The sequence below is a fragment of the Lipotes vexillifer genome, unplaced genomic scaffold (genome assembly GCF_000442215.2).
Source record: "Lipotes vexillifer unplaced genomic scaffold, Lipotes_vexillifer_v1.1 scaffold1725, whole genome shotgun sequence".
Classification (NCBI taxonomy): Eukaryota; Metazoa; Chordata; class Mammalia; order Artiodactyla; family Lipotidae; genus Lipotes; species Lipotes vexillifer.
In genome coordinates this window covers 237499-258537 of record NW_006771840.1, presented here as the reverse complement: position 1 = coordinate 258537, position 21039 = coordinate 237499, and the positions used below count along the sequence as shown (strand labels likewise).

Genomic DNA, 21039 nt, shown 5'->3' with positions numbered 1-21039 from the left:
TCCCTAGACACACTCCAGTCAACTTATGTCCCTCTTAAAATGATGACTCTACAAACTCTGGTAAGCATAATATTCCCAACCACGATCTAACGAGTATGGGGAACAATGGGGCTGTTTCCTCCCACAAAACGAAGAACCTATTTAAAATCTATTAATGAATTTAATTAATCTATTAAAGAACCTAATAAAGTCTATTAATGTATACTAAAACTATATTCGTGTTTCTGACAGCCTCATCATCTGCCAATTTTCAATTCATCCTAAACATGCACTTAACTAAAACCCTAAACATGTCTCACCATCTCTTAATAAGCCTGATTTTCATTCTGGTGAGAGCTATGTGAAAGATGAAAAACTAAGGAAAGCCACCATTCTTTCACCTACAGTGGTTTCATGGGCTACAAATACATCTAACTATACATACTAGAAGAGCCCATGAAACATACACAGCTGCTTTTGATAAAAAGTGGCTACAACAGTTTTCCTCTATTTTAGCTATTATTCAATGAATGTCCTTAATAAGGTCATTACACTAGCCATGATGAATTGGTCCAAAGGCTAGTACAAGCCAGATTCAAAACAGAGCCTAAGCATGAGAGAACTCATTCAATTCCAGTTCCACCCAGTAAAGTTCCTGTCTACTAAATGGAGCTACATCATCCATGCAATACTCTTTTGGTGAAAGACAAACATAAAGGAATGAAGGGAGGATAAGTCATACATTTCTGGTTTCCCTAGCAAATATGTATTTATCTTCCTTGGGAACTGACTAATCTGGCTGGTTCAATCCACATTTATCTATTTTATTTTCTAATAAAAGCAATATGTAGATAAACAAGATCCTGTCTTCTCTAAATTCTTTTACTCTTACAGCCTGCGTCACACCTCTTAGCACCTAATTATTGCTGCATAATCAGCTCCTAGAGGGAATAGTGTCTCATATTTGTTTGTATTCCTCACAAAACGTAGCACTGTACTAAACAAATGGTAAGGCATGATATGATTTGCCACCTACCATAGCTTCAAATTAAAAAAAAAAAGTGTGAAAAATATCCTCATGACTGACACTATTACCAAGCACAGCAATTCAGAGGAAGGTCATAACCTCCTATAACATACAGATTTCATACTTAACCCTCTATATTTCAATGAAGAAGCAAATTCAAAATAGCAAAAACTTTCTTTATACCTTTTTCTTGAGTTTTGGCTCCCTTTGGATGATGGATATAAATTTGTAGTTGAAATAACTCAATAATTACTTCTTTTAAAGAATCATTAAGTCTATGTTGAGTCCAGATATAAAGTAAGGTAGGAAGAATTTCATCTCCTAATTCACATACTCGAATTCGAAAGTTAACAGCCAAAGTCTTGAGGAAGATAATAAATGCTGCTAAGATATGATTTAGACCTGCAGAGCTCTTTTCTTGTCTGTAACAGAAAATAAACAGACTTAATATAACACGGGAAAATGCAGAAACTGAAGATAGTAATGAAGTTGCGTGCTGAAAGAAAAAAAAGTTCTGCTTTTCAAATAATAGTAGCCTTACTTTCAGAATTATTCAGAAAAATCACGGCAGCACTACTTAGCAACAACAAAAAATAGTTCCTATTTGGCACTGGGAGATCACTCCTGTTAGCTCTCCCTGCTGCTGAAACACTGTCTAAAATTATATAAAACTAATTTGTAATACCTACCATTTATAAAATATTTCACATTATAAACTGGGTAATGCCACACAAATATAAGATACTGATATTTCCAAAATATATTCCTATTTCATTTTATTCTTAGCACATTACATCTATCTTCAAAATTCAGGAAAATAAAAATACTTAGAGGCCATATAGCTTTTCCTGTTATTAAAAAATCAAGACAGATCTTCCCACTCAAGAACATCATTATATGTTCTGCATAATTGGATATTCAGGAAGTGCTGGACCTAACACTTTCCTTGGGAATCCACTAGTTCTACTATAATCGGCCAATGATGCTTTCAAGTTGGTAAAATTTAGTTACTGAATCTATAACACAGTCTTGCAAAAAGATCAAATGGATTTCCAATACAAAACAAAAACAGATTAGATTACCTTGCACGCTGAATAGCCTTAGAAAAAAAATCCAAAAATTTGGAATTTAATCCATCAGTCTGTGAACAGCATCCTTTGGTCACAGCTTCAATTATTCTAGCCACCAAAACTCTATTAATGTCTTGTGAAGGTTTAAGATACAGCTGGAAGTACACAGAGAACAATTCTTAAAAAAAAAAAAAAAAAAAATGTTAGTTATGTTTTTAAAAAGAAAACTATCGAAACATTTAACTTAGATGTCACAATTCAATTTAAATTTCAATAATCCCACAGACAAAAGATTAAAAATTATATTAATTTATACTTAATACAGTAAGAGCATTCCATCAATATTTATTTTTATAAATTAAACTGCCTTCAAGACAGGAACTACAGGCAGCAGAGTATGTGAACACCAGTTTAAGAGCCAGATCTCAGATAAGCTACTTAACTTCTCTATTTCTAAATTCCTTCAGCTAGGCCTAACAAAGCACTTGACAGTGTACTCTCCACAGTTTTGTTTTGTTTTGTCTTAGTGCTATTTGATTAATAATGTGTGTAAAGTGTGTCAAGAACTGTGAAAGATCTGAGACTTTACGTTATTTGTAACCTAACAAATTAGAATGCCAGTTTCATGGATGTTGGCAGAAGACATGAAATTCCTGATCTGAGAAAGAGGACAATTTATTTCTCACAGCAGTGATAGTAGCCAGAGTACCTTCATTTTTGCATAAATTCCTCAATCTCAAAAGCAATGTGAAGAGGGACAGGTGACACAGTTCAAATGATGAGCTACCATACAGGAGAGACATCCCAAGCAATGCGCTGCAAGCAAACCTGTCCTTTGTTCTGGAGGAGGCCATCATCTCTGTCATCTCTATCTTCCAAGGCTCACTGTAAAACCATACTTTAAAAAACAGTCTGGAAAAGAATAGTCAGTGTCATGTCTTTGACATGACATGCAGAAACGTGAAATGCATTGAGAATTATCTCCCAACACAATGAAAAGCAAAGTTGCTAAGGCAGGATTTTCTTCCCATAAAGAGATAATTAGGAAGTCCTCAGTTAGCAAAGTGACTTAAGAATAATTTCAACTGTATATGTCAAATAATTCTGCAGAAATAGCTTAAAGTCAGAAATGTTAAATTCAAAAGAATAAGGACAATATAAAAACCTCAAACATCAAATAGTAAGAAAAATGATTTTTCAAATGATTCCTATCATATCTGACTTTATAGAACTCTACACAAGTGCTTCCCAAAGTTTTTTCACTACATGCAATACCTAAATAATGGCAAAACATGAATTAACACAAATTTGGAGACAGAAAAACAGGAGGCGTTATCTTTAGCATTTCCTTCTTATGACTTGGCAAGAGCAAAGTGGTGAAACAGGAAAAGCCAACAATGCAACTCTCTGTCTCTGATTAAATCTCAACTTTCAGGGCTTTTATTTTACTTGGGGAAATTATCCCAGTTCTCACAGAATCCAACATATTCCTCTAGTAAGTGGGTAAAAAAAAAAGCTAGTATAAGACATTCAACGAAAGTCTCAGAAGAGTAGAGTCCTACTTCTCCAAAAACGGCAGCAGTGCATGCCTCCAAATGAATTCCCTTTCTCCATGAATTCAACAATAAAAAAAGCTCAAAGAGCAGATAGCAAAACAGCATATTAAAAAGCAGTTTCCACAGACTCACAGACATAAAGAACACACTTGTGGTTGTCAAAGTGGAGGGAGGTGTAGGGGAGGGAAGTATTGGGAGTTTGAGATTAGCAGATGCAAACTTTTATATATAGGATGGATACAACAAGGTCGTGGTTGTCAAAGTGGAGGGAGGTGTAGGGGAGGGAAGTATTGGGAGTTTGAGATTAGCAGATGCAAACTTTTATATATAGGATGGATAAACAACAAGGTCCTACTGTATAGCACAGGGAACTATGTTCAATATCCTGTGATAAACCGTAACACAAAGAATATGAAAAAGAATATATATATGTACAACCAAGTCACTTTGCTCTATAGCATAAATTAACACAACATTGTAAATCAACTATTCTTCAATAAATTTCTTTTTAAAAGGAATTTCTGGAGTTAAAATAAAATAAAACCCCAAAAGACATCATTAAATGTAGATTCCTTGGGATTTTACACATAGACAGCCATATCATCTACAAATGTGAAGTTTTATTTCTTCCTTTCCAATCTGTATGCCAATTATCCTTTTCTTGCCTAACTGCCTTAGCTAGGACCTCCAGTACAATGTTGAATAGGAGTGGTGACAGCGAATACCCTTGTCTTGTTCCCAATTTTTTAACGAAAAGTTTTAAATTACAGATTTGATTTCTTTACTGGTTACAGAAGTATACAGATTACCTATTTCATACTGGGTGAGTTTTGATAGTGTGTGGTTTTAAGGAATTGTTCCATTTATTTTCAGTCATCAAATTTATGTGTAGAGTTGTTTATAGCGTTCCCTTACTATTCTTTCAGTATCTGTGGAATCTGCAATTATATCCCATTTAATTCCTAATATCAATAATTTGTGTCTTTCTTTACCTTACTCACTCTTGCTAGAGGTTCTAGATTTTGATGTTTTCAAAGAATCAGCTTTTTGTTTCAATAATTTTCCTTTACTGTTTTCTCTTTTCAGAAGAAAACTTGTTCTTCTGCTTGAAGTCTTTGGATTTGTTTGTTTTTCTAGCTTCTTGAGATGGAGACTAAGATTATTAATTTGATATCTTTCTTCTCTTCTAACATAGGCATTTAATGCTATAAATTACCCTCTCAACATAACTTTAGCTACATTCCACAAATTTTGATATGTTGTAATTTTCATTTTCATTCAGTTTTAAACATACCTTGAGAATTTTCTTTCCACCCATGAATTATTTAGAAGCGTGTCATTTATTTTCACAAAAGTACTACGAAGGAAAGAGTACCACGGTAGAAAATAAAAAGAGAGGAAGAAATTAGGAAAAACAATCAGAAAATGGCCGTGACATTTAAACTGAGACTTGAAGGACAAGAAAAAACAGGCCATACAAAGGGTAGCCTCTGAAAAAAGAACAAATGCCACAGGTAAGAAAGAGCTTATACTCTCTAAACAGGAGTGTGTGAGATGATCCATAGCTATGTCAGAAGAAAATATTAGCACTCCTATTTTTTAATTAAAACTAATTACAAAAATTATGCTTTACTGATTTTTAATATAGAAATCGACAATGGCCACTCTGGAAGACAGTTTGGCAGTTTCTTAAAAAACTAAACATACTTTTACCATATGATCCAAAAATCACGCTCCTCAGCATTTACCCAGATGACTTGAAAACTTATCTGTACACAGATGTTTATAGCATTTTCATTCATAATCTCCAAAACTTGCAAGCAATCAACACGTCTTTCAGTAAGTGAATGGATAATTAAACTGTGGTAAATCCAGACAATGAAATATTATTCAGTGCTAAAAAGAAATGAGCTATTGAGCCGTGAAAAGACATGGAGGAACTTTAAATGCAAATTACTAAATGAAAGAAGCCCCTCTGAAAATACTATATACTGCATGATTCCAACTATATGACATTTTGGAAAAGGCAAAACTATGGAGACAGTTAAAAAGATCAGTGGTTGCTAGGGATCAAGGTGGAGAGAGGGATAAATAGGCAGAGCACAGAGGATTTTCAGGGCAGTGGAACTACTCTCCATGATACAATAATGGTGGACACATATCATTGTACATTTCTCAAAAGCTATAGAATGTACAACACCAAGAGTGACAGTGTAAACTATGGACTTTGAGTGATATGAGGTGTCAGCGTAGGTTCACTGATGGAAACAAATGTACTGCTTTGGTGCTGGATGTTGCTGGGCACGTGTGAGGTCAGTGGATATATGGGAACTCTGTACTTTCTGCCCAATTCTGCTGTGAATCTAAAACTGCTCTAAAAAAATTAAGTCTATTAAAAAAAAGTTTGAAAATCACTGGGTTAGAGAATCTGAATAAAGGCCACTGTAGCAAGAGTATAGAAAATTAGAAGGATGGGGTGGGCTTTAAGGTCAGAGAGATAGGCAGAAGCAAAACTATGTAGCACTTCCAAAACCTGAAGGGAAGTCCATATTTTATGTTAGTTATACAAGAAAGCAACTGAAGGTTTTTAACTTTTCTTCCTTTCTACCTTATTAGAAAAACTATTTTCTTCCTTAGGACAATCTTAGGGCTCTTGCTTTGGAATCCCTTCTTCTCAGGAAACATACATGAGCAATTTTCCTGTGTATTCAACTACTCTCTCTTCACTGATTCCTTCTGATTACATGTATATATACTCCAATCACTCTCTTCTTTAATAGGACCCCCCTTTCCCTTCCCCTTGTAACCAAAACTTTTGAAAATGTTGTATTTGCTAATCCATTTTCTCACTTGTCACTCATGCTTTCACACCAGTTTGTTATACAACTGAACACCATCAACCAACTGACTCTAACTGCCATGTATAGAATAATTCATCCAACAATAGCAGATACACATTCTTTTCAAATGCATATGAACACTCACCAAGTTAGACCTTATCCTTGATCATAAAAGAAATCATAACAGTTATAAATAATTGTGGTTATAAAAAGCATGGTCTCTGACCATAACATTAAACCACAAAAGGAAAACAAGAGAATTACCCCAAATGAATGGGAATTAAACAACATACTTCCAAATAATCCAGGGTCAAAGGGAAACCCTCAAAAAAACCTAGAACATATTTTGAACTGAGGAAAAAGAAAAAACAACATTGTCAACATTTGTGAGATGTGACTAAAGTAGTGTTTAGAGAAAAACTTATTACATTAAATGCACATATTTGGAAAGAAGCTCTCAAATCAATGATCTAAGCTTAAGAAACCAGAGAAGAAATGAAATCCAAAACAATCAGAAGTAAGGAACTAATAATTATAAGATCAGACTCAGTAATGAAAGAGGCAATACCACTACAGAGCCTAAGCACATTAAAAGGATAATGAGACAATAATGTTCAAGAACAACTTTACACTCATACATTCAACAACTTTTATGAAATGAACAAATTCTTAAAGAAACAAATTCCAAAGGTCACTGAAAATATGTAACCTAAATAATCCTGCATCTATTAAAGAAATTGAATTCATAATTAAAAACCTTACAACCACCACCACCTCCAAATTCAATCCAGTAACATATAAAATGGATAATACATCATGCCCTAATAGGGTATATCCTAGGAACACAAGGTTGACTCAACCTGTGAAAAACTGATCAACATAATTCATCATATCAAAAAACTAAAGACAAAAAAACCCATGATTGGGCTTCCCTGGTGGCGCAGTGGGTGAGAGTCCGCCTGCCGATGCAGGGGACACGGGTTCATGCCCCGGTCCGGGAAGATCCCACATGCCGCGGAGCGGCTAGGCCCGTGAGCCATGGCCGCTGAGCCTGCGCGTCCGGAGCCTATGCTCTGCAACAGGAGAGGCCACAGCAGTGAGAGGCCCGTGTACCGCAAAAAAAAGAAAAAAACATGATTATCTCAATATATACAGAAAAAAATTAACAATTCAATATCCATTCATGATAAAAAACCATGAGCAGCCAGAATAGAAGGGAATGTCCTCAACCTGTATTAACAGCTAATATGCTGAACTTCCCTGGTGGCACAGTGTATAAGAATCCACCTGCCAATGCAGGGGACACAGGTTCGAGCCCTGGTCCGGGAAGATCCCACATGCCATGGAGCAACTAAGCCCATGTGCCGTAACTACTAAGCCTGTGCTCTAGAGCCCGTGAGCCACAACTACTGAGCCCACAAGCCACAACTACTGAAGCCCATGCGCCTGCAGCCCATGCTCCACAACAAGAGAAGCCACCACAATGAGCAAAGAGTATGCCCCGCTCGCCACAACTAGAGAAAGCCCACGTGCAGCAATGAAGACCCAATGCAGCCCAAAATTAATTAATTAATTAAAAATAGCTAATATGCTAATGATCAAACACTGAATGCTTCCCCCTAAAACCAGAAACAGGACAAGGAAGGATGTCTCTTCTCACTACTCCTAATCAAAATCATATTGGAGGAAAAACTATAAACCTCTTAGAAGAAAACACAGGGGGAAAGTTTCATAACATTGGATTTGGCAATGATTCGTTGCCAAATGACCCCAAAGGCACAGGCAACAAAAGAAAAAAAATAGATAGACTGTATTCATCAAAGCAAAACCTTTTGTGCATCAAAGGACACTATCATCAGAGGTAAAGGCATCCCATGGAATGGGAGAAAATATTTCCAAACCATATATCTGATAAGGGATTAATATAGAATACATAAAGAACTCCTACAATCCAACAAAAAACAACCCGATTAAAAACTGGGCAAAAGATTTGAATAGACTTTTGTCCAAAGATGATATACAAATGGACAATAAGCACATGAAAAGTTCAACATCACCAGTCATTAAGGAAATGCAAATCAAAATCACAATGACACTCCACTTCATACACATTTACATTAGGGTGGCTATTATCAAAAAAAGAAAGAAAGAAAAAGAAAAAGAAGTGTTGAGGAGTTAGCGACAGGGAGGGCAGGGGGCCTGTGCTTAGTTTTGGGGGAGGAGGTGGCCAGTTTAGGGTCTCAGGGGACAGGTGGGGGAGATGGCAGAGTTAGATGGGACTGGGGGATTGGGGGGTGCCAGGAGAAGGAAGGTTGAAGGGGAGACTAGATGTTGGGGGAACTGTGCTGGGAAGAGCTGCATCAGAAGTGCCCACAGTAACCCAGGGGGAGGACAACACCCAGGCCTGGCTGTCGCAGCTGCTTGCTGGAGAAGGGGAGACTGAACTCTAAGAGGGCGCCGCTCCTGTACAGAGGGTTGTGAACCCGCCTGGGGATGAAGCCTGGTGGTGTGGAAACTGAACTTAGCTTCGCGGGGCTGACAGTTCTGGCCCAGGGCAGTGGCAGTGTACCCCTTTGGACTTTTCCTCTAGGTTCCATGCTTACCTCTTCTGTGACCTCACTCTGCCCCTCCTCCTCCCTCTTAACTCTCTCGAGGTTACCCCTTCACTTAAAACATTGCTGCTGGTAATCTGTGTTCATCATGGCAAGCTGATGGCACCAGGAGAAATGGAGCCCCTGGCCAGTGTAAGTCATAGCAGTGCAGGAGGGGAGACCCTGGAGGAGGAGAGAGCCCGCCTGAAATGTCTACAGATTGAATTTCCAGAGGCTTAGGAGGAGGAGTTCTCCATTGTTCTGTTTCCAGGCCTTGCTCAGGAAGCCCTGTATTCATTCAGGAGACCATCCTTTAAGGTTTTCAGATGAGCTTATGAGGTGGCAATCTTTACAAGTCCAAAGCAGATGCATCCCGGGCCTTCAGCAGATGTGTTGCTTTGAGTGTGTAATCCGGGAGCAGCGATCTCTGGGCACGTGAATGACAGCAGGCACCTCTCCTGTTCTGGGGTGGAGGTTTTCAGATGCTGCATCTTCTAAATTCAGCCTTCTGTTGTACTAGTTTTGTGCTACGAACCTTGCTTCCAGAGAACTCTTAAGCTGTAGAACATTTTAACACGATGCCACAAAACAGAGTGCTGCCTTGTAGATGGAGCTTGCAGATGGATCCCAGTGACCCTCTCATCTACCCGCCCGCCTTCCTGTGCATTGGTCGGAGGAATTCTTAGTGTGATGATATAATCTGTGTGTTGGGAAAGTGTTCAAGATTGAAATGCCTTAGGCAAATACTTAAATGTGCCAACTGGCAAATTGAGGGGGGTCATTGTATTGTGCTCTGGAGGTACGAGTTGGTCATGCCCAAATTGTGATAGAAATGGCAGGTCTAGTTTGGGCATTCCTACTAAGAAGGGAGTGGTCAGGGTACCAATAGTGATCTTTGATTCATCTTGCTCTATGTGTTTTTTAACTTCGATTTTACTTGATCAGATTTCAGAGAAATCTTAGTGTTCAAATGGGAGGACCCTGAGGTGAGGGGTGGTGGGAAGGAGGGAGGGAAAAGCCTACCACAGGTGCTGGGAGGGGTGGGCGTGAAGAAAGGGAGAAGGGGGGAGGGTTGTGGTTAGGTGTGCGTTGTAGAGGGTGGGAGTGGTAGGGAATGTGGGTTGAAGGGAATTCTCTGAAAATATCAGTAGGCAGAGCTCTGGGGAATTATATAGAGCCCATGGGCAAAGAAAATACTAGTTAATAGTAAATTGTTAATGCTAGCTAAATTATCGCTTGGAAGCACAAAAAGAAGTCGCTTGGAAACTTTCTAAAATGCTTAGAACTCTGCTAAGTGCAGGGGAAAAAGCAAAATTGCTTTGTTGCAAGATGGGGAAGACTGAAAAGGTAACAGAAGACCTGGTTATTTGGTGGCTTGAAAGATTGGTGTCAGAAACTTGCATCAGCAGGTTAACATGCTTCACTGCTTTCAAGCTTCTTACGTGGTTTATCTGGAGATGTGTGGTATTTGGGAGAGGTCTTCGAAAAGACTTTAAATACTCATATTGTAGGCTTTTAAAGTAAGCTTGAGATTTTGGAGTGCACTTAAGATGGTGAGATGTACTCTTCTGGGTTTGCAACATTTTTTTTCACTGAGGTTTTGCAGTTGAAAACTTGAGCAAAGTGAAAATGCAATGATTTCTACAGGAATTTTGTGTTACTTCCTGCCTTATAAGCACATCTCTTCTTTGTGATAAGTATTAGAAACAGCAAGAGTTTTTACTTTTCGTTGTCACTGTAACAAGGAGAACCTAATGACTTTTTGTGATCACTGTAAAATTACTGTAATATTTGGTAGCAAACAATCCATGTAAGCTTGCTAAGGTTACAGTTAGTAATCCACTGTATCTTTAGTTTGAATGTTTGTGTTTTTTAAGTGATAACCGTATTAGAAGGGAAACTATCAGCCAAAATCAGTTTGGGAAATAAGCAAAACTGGGGATGGGGAGGTGCTTTATTACTAGATTATGGTGTGCTTGTGAAAACTCAGGGAAAGATCTGAATCCTTTGTGATAAAGTAATACCAGTGACTTAAAAAAAAAAAAAGTGTTGGTGAAGGTGTGGAGAAATTGGAACACTTGTGCATTGCTGATGAAAATGTAAAATGGTGTAGCCCTTGTGGAAAACAGTATGGTGGGTACTCAATAAATTAAACACAGAATTACCATATGATGCAGTAATTCCACTTCTGAATTGGGTATACCCAATTGAAAGCAAGAACTCAAAGAGCTATGTGTATACCATGTTCATAGTAGAGTTATTCACAATATCCAAATGTAGAAACAATCCAAGGGTCCAATGACAAATGAATGGATAAACAAAATGTAGTATACACATACAATGGAACATTATTCAGACTTAAAAAGGAAGAAAACACTGACATATACTACAACATGGATGAACCTTATACATTATGCTAAGTGAAATAAGCCATTCAGAAAAGGACAAATACTGTACAATTTCACTTATAAGAGGTACTAGGGTAGTCAAATTCAGAGACAGAAAGTAGAATGGCTGCCAAGAGCTGGAGGTGGGGAGCAGGGGAAGTTCCCGTTTAATGGGTACAGAGTTTCAGTTTGGAAGATGAAAAAAGTTCTGGAAATGAGTCGTGATGGTTGCATAACAATGTGAATATACTTAATGCCACTGAATTGTATATGCAAAAATGGTTAAAATGGTAAATTTTATGTTATGTACATCTTACCATTAAAAAAAAATCATACTGAGGTCCTAGTCAATATAAGGTAGAACAAAGAAATAAGGCCACATGGCTCAGAAATGAAGGAACAAAAAACTCTCTACTACTTGCAGATGACACAACTGTCTAAATAGAAAATTCCCCAGAATGAACAAAAGAGCTCCTAGATCTAATAAGCAAGGTCCCAGATCAATATGGTATACAAAAGTCAACCGTACTTCTGAACAACATGGAAGAGAAAATGTTTTAAAAAGACAGTAAAATTTACAAACTACTGCAGTATAAATCTAACAAAAATATACAAATTCTATATGCTGATAAATCAAAAAAGACGTAAATAAATGGAGAGATATACCATGTTCATGGACTGGAAGAGTCTATGTTAAGATGTCTATTGCTCCTTAGTTCAATAGGTCCAACATGATACCAATAAAATCCCAGCAGGATGTTTTGTAGAAATCAACAAGCTGATTCCAAAATTTATATGGAAATGTTGGTTTAGAAGACTAAGGCCATCTTCTCATCTCACTCTAAACTCTCTCCCTAGACAATCTCATCCATAACCATGGCTTCAATCACCACCTCTACCAAATATATTTTGAATGTAAACTTCACTTCTTGAGCAGGCTTCATTAGAGAAGTAAATTTCAGAGAAGGTAACTAACTAAAAAAAAAATTCAACAAAAAGACTATTAGAAGTGAAAGTAGTTTGCTTAAAAATAGAGAATTTCAGAGAACATGCCAGATGATGGAATCAGAGTAAAGAGACTAGAGGAACGACTGCCTTTGTTTCAGAGACCCATAGTTCCAAGTAATAATCTAAAATGTACAAATATTCTAAATATTTAGGCTGAACCATTTTGGTGACAGATGTGTCGGTGTACCCTAGATATCACTGGCCTATTCTCTAAAGGCTGCCACTAGGCTTACTGAGGGCTCTGTTTGGGACAAAGCCTCCTTTGTGTTCAGAGCAACAGCAAAGGCCCCAGATAAGAAATTAAGCAATAGCTAAGAAGGCCTTTATTCATGTGGGAACAGTAGAATACAATGTAGACCACTGATTAGGTCATGGGTTTATGGTCCACAAACATCTTATTTTGAAATGATAAACTGATGGTAAAAAATATAGATAAATGTCTTTTAAGTTAGCACAATTTATCTTGAATACTTCTCAATGAAAAATACTGAGTTTCTAAATTTTCAGAGGTGGCTGTATTAGAAGACTTTGACATCTGGCTTAAAGTCACCTCATTAAAGCCAAATACCATTTTCACCCATTAAGCCACCCAGAGCCAGAAATACTCCACTTTTGAAATCAATAAACTCAAAAATTTCAGCCTCTGACCAAACTTCCTTTGTGGTCTCTTAGTACCTCTCACCTACAAACTGTCAACAATACCTCCATGGCACCCCACTCTACTTATCTTGTAAGTCACTGGGTCCTATATATTCTATTCTAATATTTCATTTCAATTACCTTACCAGTGACCTGCAAACTGCCTAGTCCTAATGGATACTTCCACATCTTATTATTTCTACAACACTTTAAATGTCACACCCCTTCCAACTTGAAATTCTCTTGCTTTCCCTTTTATGACATCTCTCTTGGTTTTCTTCTTTCTACTTTAATCATTGTTGCATTTAGGTGTCACTGATCTGTGAACTCACTGCATTATAACTTTTGGTTTACTTGGTTTTTTTCTGTCATTGGACTGTCAAGTCTTTGAGCACAGGTATGGCATCTTTCAATTCTGTAATTTTAGTTCTGATAGCAGGCACCAAATACATTATTAGTGACAATTTAAGAAGTACATAATACATGAAAAGTGTCAGATTCTATAATCATTTAATTTCACTAAGGTACTGTTAAACTGTGAGGTCATTTGGGGGATATAAATAGACTCTGAATGTCTTTTGGTGAAATTTCATTTCACAAGGAAAAATTCACAAATAGCATACCTGTCCACTGTTGCTGAGATATTTCACACCAGTATTTTCTCACTGAAAGAATGTCCTTCAGCAATATGTTGCTACAATCAGCTCCATAAATGGCACCATTAGATGAATCTTTCACTGTATCCATGATATAATTCAAGAGTTCTTGACATTTTAGCCTGGGTGCTCCTATTTAAAAATAAAACAAACAAAAACATATAAATCTTAAGAAAAGTAAGTTAAGGATGCTTGGAATGGCAATTGTATAAATAATTCCATTTGGGAAATTACTATTAACTAACCTCCTTCTCATAAAACAGGGATTAGCAAACTATGGCCCAGGGGCAAAATTCAGCCAACCACCTGTTTTTGGAAATAAAGTTTTATTGGACCACAAACATTCATTTACATATTGTATATGGCTACTTTCATGCTAAAACGGCAAAGTTGAGTTGTTGAGACAGAGACTACATAGCCTGCAAAGTCAAAAACATTTATGATCTGGTCACTTTACAAAAAAAATTTGCCAATCCTATAGGATTATATAGCAAAAATAATCATTCATTCTACCTTAATAATTCACAATTTCTGACATTAGACCTTGAGTGACCCAAAGTTTCCTGGTATTTTTTAGAAAAACCTGATTATAATAAGATTATAAGGAGAATACTATTTCCTTTGAAAAGCAAAATTACTTCCAAGTCCTATAATAGCATTTATTATATATACATATGTAAGGCTATAATTTTTAGTTTTACTTATTTATTAGAGGTCCTGAAAATTCAGAATTAATGGATATATATTTTTTTAATGGGACTCTTTTTGTTAATTAATTAATTAATTAATTAATTTAATTAATTTATTTTTGGCTGCATTGGGTCTTTGCTGTGCACAGGCTTTCTCTAGTTGAGGTGAGCGGGGGTTAGTCTTCGTTGTGGTGCACAGGCTTCTCATTGCAGTGGCTTCTCTTGTTGCAGAGCAACGGGCTCTATGCTCGCGCACTTCAGTTGTGGCACGCAGACTCAGTAGCTGTGGCTTGCGGGCTCTAGAGCACAGGCTCAGCATTTGTGGCACACGGGTGTAGTTGCTCCACAGCATGTGGGATCTTCCCGGACCAGGGCTCAAACCCGTGTCCCCTGCATTGGCAGGCGGATTCTTAACCACTGCACTACCAGGGAAGTCCCTGGATATATTCTTTTTTTAAAAAAAATTTATTTATTTTATTTATTTATTTTTGACTGTGCTGGGTCTTTGTTGCTGTACGCGGGCTTTCTCTAGTTGCGGTGAGTGGGGGCTACTCTGCGTTGCAGTGTGCAGGCTTACTGCGGTGGCTTCTCTTGTTGCGGAGCATGGGCTCTAGGTACGCGGGTTTCAGTAGTTGTGGTGCGTGGCCTCAGTGGTTGTGGCTCGCAGGCTCTAGAGCACAGGCTCAGTAGTTGTGGCACACGGGTTTAGCTGCTCCATGGCATATGGGATCTTCCCGGACCAGGGCTCAAACCTATGTCCCCTGCATTGGCAGACGGATTCTTAACCACTGCACCACTAAGGAAGCCCTGGATATATTCTTAAAGGTAACAAAAGTACATTTAAAAGTTATTTGTTACTCTCAGTAAATCGTACTGCTGTCACAGCTGAAATTTTTCATATTTCAATATTAACAATCTTAAAATTGCATATAAATTTTTTGTTGTAAGTTATGAGCAGGGTGCAAGTCATTATGTATATTTGAATATATTCTAGTTTAGGATTTTTTATGATGAGACTAGTTATATTTAGAAGTATGATAAATAAATATACACTGTTATAACAAAAAATCATCGCTTCTTGGCCTTTTGGCTAAGATCAAGTGTAGTTTCTGTTCTTATTAGTTTAAAAATTCATTTTTACTTATAGCTTATAATTTTAGGCATCTGGCTAATGATGAAATGCACAATCATAATATCCTCTGCTGTAACACCCTGTGCATTTCTCTCTTATAGTCTTCCTAACATTTTCTTAACTATAACATCTGTTATAGTTGAACAATATTTGCTTACTGGTTCCTTCCCGTCTACCTCTTTTTTCCTGATCTCTGTTTCTTTCACCATGCCTTGGGTACCAATGTTAAGCAAGTCTGGCAAAGTCTGGATATGTGTTTAAATTCTCATCAACCCTCCAACCCTTTAAAAAAAAAACTGAAGAAGTGAGATGACACGATAGTAGCTCCTGGTTTTGCTCCGAGATTAAAGATGTTTAAGTTACAAAGTAAAACTTGAAAGAAAAAAAAGCCTTGAATAAAAATATCATTTTTCAACCACTTGAATAATCTTACACTGAAAATTTCATCCATTTATTCCTATAAACCAACATATTGATAACTTCATACATTTTTAAATGTGATCATGGGCTTCCCTGGGGGTGCAGTGGTTGAGAATCCACCTGCCAACGCAGGGTGTATTCCTGGTGGATTCCAGGTTCGACCCCTGATCTGGGAAGATCCCACATGCCATGGAGTAACTAAGCCCGTGCGCCACAACAACTGAGCCCGCACTCTAGAGCCTGTGAGCCACAACCACCGAAGTCCACGTGCCTAGAGGCCATGCTCCGCAACAAGAAAAGCCACCACAACGAGAAGCCCGCGCACCACAACAAAGAGTAGCCCCCGCTTGCCGCAAATAGAGAAAGCCCATGAGCAGCAACAAAGACCCAACGCAGCCAAAAATAAATTAATTAAAATGAAAATGTGATCTCCATTGTTAATTTTGCAACAGAAGGTTTTTTACACTTTAAAGCAAAATTCTAAGCTGCAAACTTTTCTGATGGGCTACAAATGGGCTACAAATATCCTTCTCTCACTCACTCACAAATTCTGTCAGAACATATTAAGAGCCCAGCATTAGTAGCCAAGAATACAAATTTTAATGGATGCAGAGCAAAAGCAGGTGCAAAAATATTTCGGTGTAGCCGCCTTCTGTCTATGCTGGAGTCCCTTCTCAGGACTTGCAGCTATCCACACAAAATGGCATCTCAGAGGAGCCGAAAAACTAAATTTTTGCTAAAGTCACTGTCTTTTAGACTCAAGTCTCATACCACCGTTCTGAAACATCATTCACTAACAATCTATATCCTTCTACTTAATAATATTTACCAACATTGGGCTTTTCTGATTCTTAAACTAAACCTGGCATCACAAAGCCACTTTCTTATCTGTGAAAAATAAACAAAGTTTGAGTCCAAGTCCCTAAACAAACATTTCCGCCACTAGCTTTTCAGCATTGTATGAGAGCCATTTCCTTACATAAGCCTACTATGATTCTGCATTTTGGTTCAAAAATATTGGCTTTTCAAAACTGTATAAGTTCAAAATGGGAGATATGTGGCTCATCAGGAGCAAAAAAGAACTTGAGGTTTTTTTTAATCAACAGTAAGCATGCTATTAGTTAAAGAGTGTGGGTTCTGACTGCCAAGAAAGCTAATGTGATCTTAGAATGAATCAGTAGAAGTGTAGAATAAAAGATATGCAAGTCCTGCTCCACTCCATACCAAGCAGAATGTGCCTATAAGATTGAGTCCCACACTTTAAGAGATAGGGAATTAAACTGAAGAATATTCAGAAGTGACACAAAAACTAGCTCATATGAGCAACAGGAAGTAGGTCTGTTTCGCTTAGAGAAGAGGACTCAGGGGAAATATCATGGGTAACTTCAAATATCTCAAAGGATATTTGAAAAAACGATATTGAAAAAACTGAGTTAGTATTTTTCTATATTATCTCAGCAAATAGAAGCAGTAACAAAAGGAGACAGGTTTTCACTACTATGAAAACTACTAAAACAGAAAAGAAAGCCTCAAAAGGCATGTTTTATCATTAAGGCTACCTAAGTGCCAGGGACATATAGATGGGATCCAAGAAAAATGAAATAATATTTCCAAGAAAGATGAAATAATATTTTTTAATCCTTCCAAACCCTGAGATTCTATCATTCTATGCTTGTATAAATTCCTCCAAATATTTGAACCTATAGTATTAAAAATCATTATATGTACTGGAAATTAGAGTTAGCACTGAACTTTCATCTCACCATATTCAGACCAAACTCATGTAACAATAATCTATTAAGCCAAGTAACAGCACTTACTTTTATTTGCACATTTGATGAAGTATTTGACTAAGCTACTGATTTCTTGCATCTTTTTCTGCCTGGTGGCTTGTGTTGAGGTTGATACATTTGGTTTTGCTGTTCTCAGACATTCCGTTTCTTTCTGAATATATTTCTGTAAAACTCTTCAAGAAAGTGCAATGCAATTTCAGAAACTCATTAAATACTTAATTTATTATAATAGTTTCAAAAAGTCTTTCATGCCATCATAAAGAGCATTGTTTAAACCACATTGCTTCAATCAATGTACCAGCTAAACAAAACAACTACATTTCTTTTTTAAGGCCTAAGTCCTCAACACCAATTTAAAGTCTGGCCTGCAAAGCTCTTAATCTGTAACCTCTAGAATTTTCTATTGCTTTCTTGACTGCTTTCTCATTTTATCACTAAAAGCTTGCAATGCTACTAGGGGCTCTCAATTCTTTCTCAACTCTGTTATTCTGTACATGACCCATCTCTTTCCTAAGCAGTTGATAATGTCTCTAGCCGTTAAATGAAGCCTGCCTATAAGATATTCATGATTAGCTGGGTACGTCAGGTGCATATTTGGCCTACATGATCAGCTTACGCAAAACAGTATTCATCTTTAGATAACTATATTTGTGGTATTTGAAATAAAGTAAGTAACCAGAGGAAAAGAAGTATATATTTTTCATGTTATCTACAATGATATTTGCAATTGTCTATCCAGTACCAAATAAGAGCTAAAAAATAAAATAGATTATCTGTTCTAAACATTCAAGAACAATACTCGTATTTCCCCTTGACTGAAAATGTTCTTTCAAGTTTATCAGTATTCTATATTAATTTTAAATATTTTATTCATCTTTCCTAAGTCTTACAATCTATTTCTAGTTATAAATGGACTTCATAATTGAAAATTATGTCTTAATGTAAAAAGCATCAATTCTGTTTGCCACTCCAGTTCAGCAATGAATTGTCTTTCCAATGCCAGAGTTTTGTGTTTGTTAACTGCATTCACATACAGTTTTTCTAAAACTCCTTTTTACCTTTTTATTACAGTTTAACATATGGCAGTTACTTAGAAAAATATTTAAATATGTCAAAGTAACAATAAAGGACTTGATATAACTTAATTTTATGCTCTAATTTGAAATAAAGTCTTATGAATGAACTGGTATGAAAGAAATTCTCTCTAATCCTCAGTGAAATATGTCTAAGACATTTTATTGAACAAATGATTCAAAAATTTTAACTTTTTCTATATGAACATCCTTTAAAAATTATGTTTCAGATAAATATTGAGTGCCAATTTCCTATGCAAGGCACAATGGTACAAAGGGAGCAAAGATAAATTAGACCTACATACACAAAAAAAATCACAAGATAAATAAAAATGAAAAAGAAAAAAGACAGTAGAAAAATTTATAATGGAATACCTAAAAACAGCATCCCAATTCAAATATTTCCCTTGTTTGGAATCTGAATGCTGATCTAAATGTTGAACGGTTTCAGGATCCTGAATCAGGCGCTTAAATTTCTCAACCTCTTTCTGAAAATGAAAAAAGAACAAAATAATGAGTTACCAATCACACACTTGTTTCAAGGAAAGATTAAATTTAAGTAATTTACTACCCTTCGTTCTGTAGCTCTATCATGTTCTAGTTGACGGCAGCAAATAAGCAGATCATTAAGTGCTAGACTCATGATTCAGAATTTCAGAAAACACATCATCTGTAAAAAATATATATACATATGTAAAATTATTTCAGACTGTGGTATTAATATATAGTTAGATCTGACTGTATAGCTAGAAGCATACTATAATGCACAATGATTTTTCTTAACACTTCCATATTTAAATGAGATTTTCTTAGAATATATCAAAACAAAGCCTTAACATGCAAATGTGTGTTGAATGTGTAGCAGGATAAAAATAAGTAAGGTATAATTTACTTTATTTTTCTGAGACCTCTTCTAAGAAGAGGATCTCTTAGAGGAGAGACCTTTTCTTCTTCTAAGAAACATGACATTTAAATTGAAATTGAAATATAAAAGATGAAAAATAGGCAGCCAGGCAAAGAATAAGGAAAATAGCACTTAAGGATTTAACACTGTCTGAACGATTTAAAAGGACCCTTCTTATATGTAGCGACTTGCCACTTTCCTGAGCCAAAAGCTTAAATTGCTTATGCTTTGGAATGGATATGTAAGAGGTTATCAGAGCTAGTAAGCCTTGCCTAGCACTTACATCTCAACTGGCTTTATGGTTCTCATTTAATACATAAAAATAAGAGGAAAATGACATTATTGTTATAAAAGGAAACGAAGGAAATTATATGCTATAGTGGTATACCTTGCAAATGTCAAAGGTCAACTATATTTTACTATATCTTAATGCCATTGCAGTAGACCTCCTCCTTTTAGATTTTCTGATATAATCAAACCTTCCTTTGATAAACTTAAAAAAAAATCTTTCAAGAAAAGCATTGTTTTAGTATTTCTGAGCCTTTTTACAAAGAAGCTTCATTTTTGTTACTATGTTTATAAACAAGGAAAAAAATGTACATCTATTATATCTACACTACATATATATCTCAAGAGGAAAAAAAGGTGGGCAAAGTCCCTTCCCCATCCATCCACATAAATTCTACTCAATCTTTCAAGATCAAGTATATTACTCTGCCCCTGCTCAATCTCACAGAATCTTAAAATTGGAAGGAACTGAGAGACCATGTCCAATCTTCCTACAAAGGAAGAAATATCTCCAACAAAATTATTGACCTCTCTTTAAACACTCTCACTTAGAACTTCCTAATAAGACTACCTATTTTATTGGCAGATAGCTCTAATTCTCTTCTCCATTTATATCCATAAGTCGTTCTGATTCCTTTACCCCTATAACAACCTCCTTTTCTATGCTGTAGAATACAGGTCATTATTTATTTGATTGCCTTTTTCATTTGATTGTATACCTCTTGAAGGCAAGGACTGTCGTTTTTACTTTTCCATTCCTTATAGTTGTATCTAGAACTCCTCTCCCTTCTTTTTCAATCTTAGTTTAAAGGCTTCCTGAGTCAATAAGGAAAATAAAATTGGGATTCTAACCAATGAAAACACCTTAGCAATATCCAAAGAACCGTAAAGGCAGGCACCTATATTCTTTTTTTTTTTTTTTTGCGGTATGCAGGCCTCTCACTTTTGTAGCCTCTCCCGTTGCGGAGCACAGGCTCCGGACGCGCA

At 36.5% G+C, this 21039-nt stretch overlaps 1 protein-coding gene across 2 annotated transcripts in view; it reads right to left on the bottom strand.

Moving 5' to 3' along the window:
• ATM (ATM serine/threonine kinase) overlaps positions 1-21039 on the bottom strand; it is a 142871-nt gene that overhangs the window by 119976 nt on the left and 1856 nt on the right. For both annotated transcript variants that reach the window (XM_007447216.1, XM_007447215.1), the window contains exons 2-8: positions 19912-19914; positions 19432-19530; positions 19236-19348; positions 17815-17960; positions 13721-13885; positions 2089-2254; positions 1190-1428 (exon numbers count right to left, since the gene is read on the bottom strand). In XM_007447216.1, the coding sequence (XP_007447278.1) occupies positions 1190-1428; positions 2089-2254; positions 13721-13885; positions 17815-17960; positions 19236-19348; positions 19432-19503 (901 nt within the window). In that variant the 5' untranslated portion in view covers positions 19504-19530; positions 19912-19914. The remainder of the gene's footprint in view (positions 1-1189; positions 1429-2088; positions 2255-13720; positions 13886-17814; positions 17961-19235; positions 19349-19431; positions 19531-19911; positions 19915-21039) is intronic.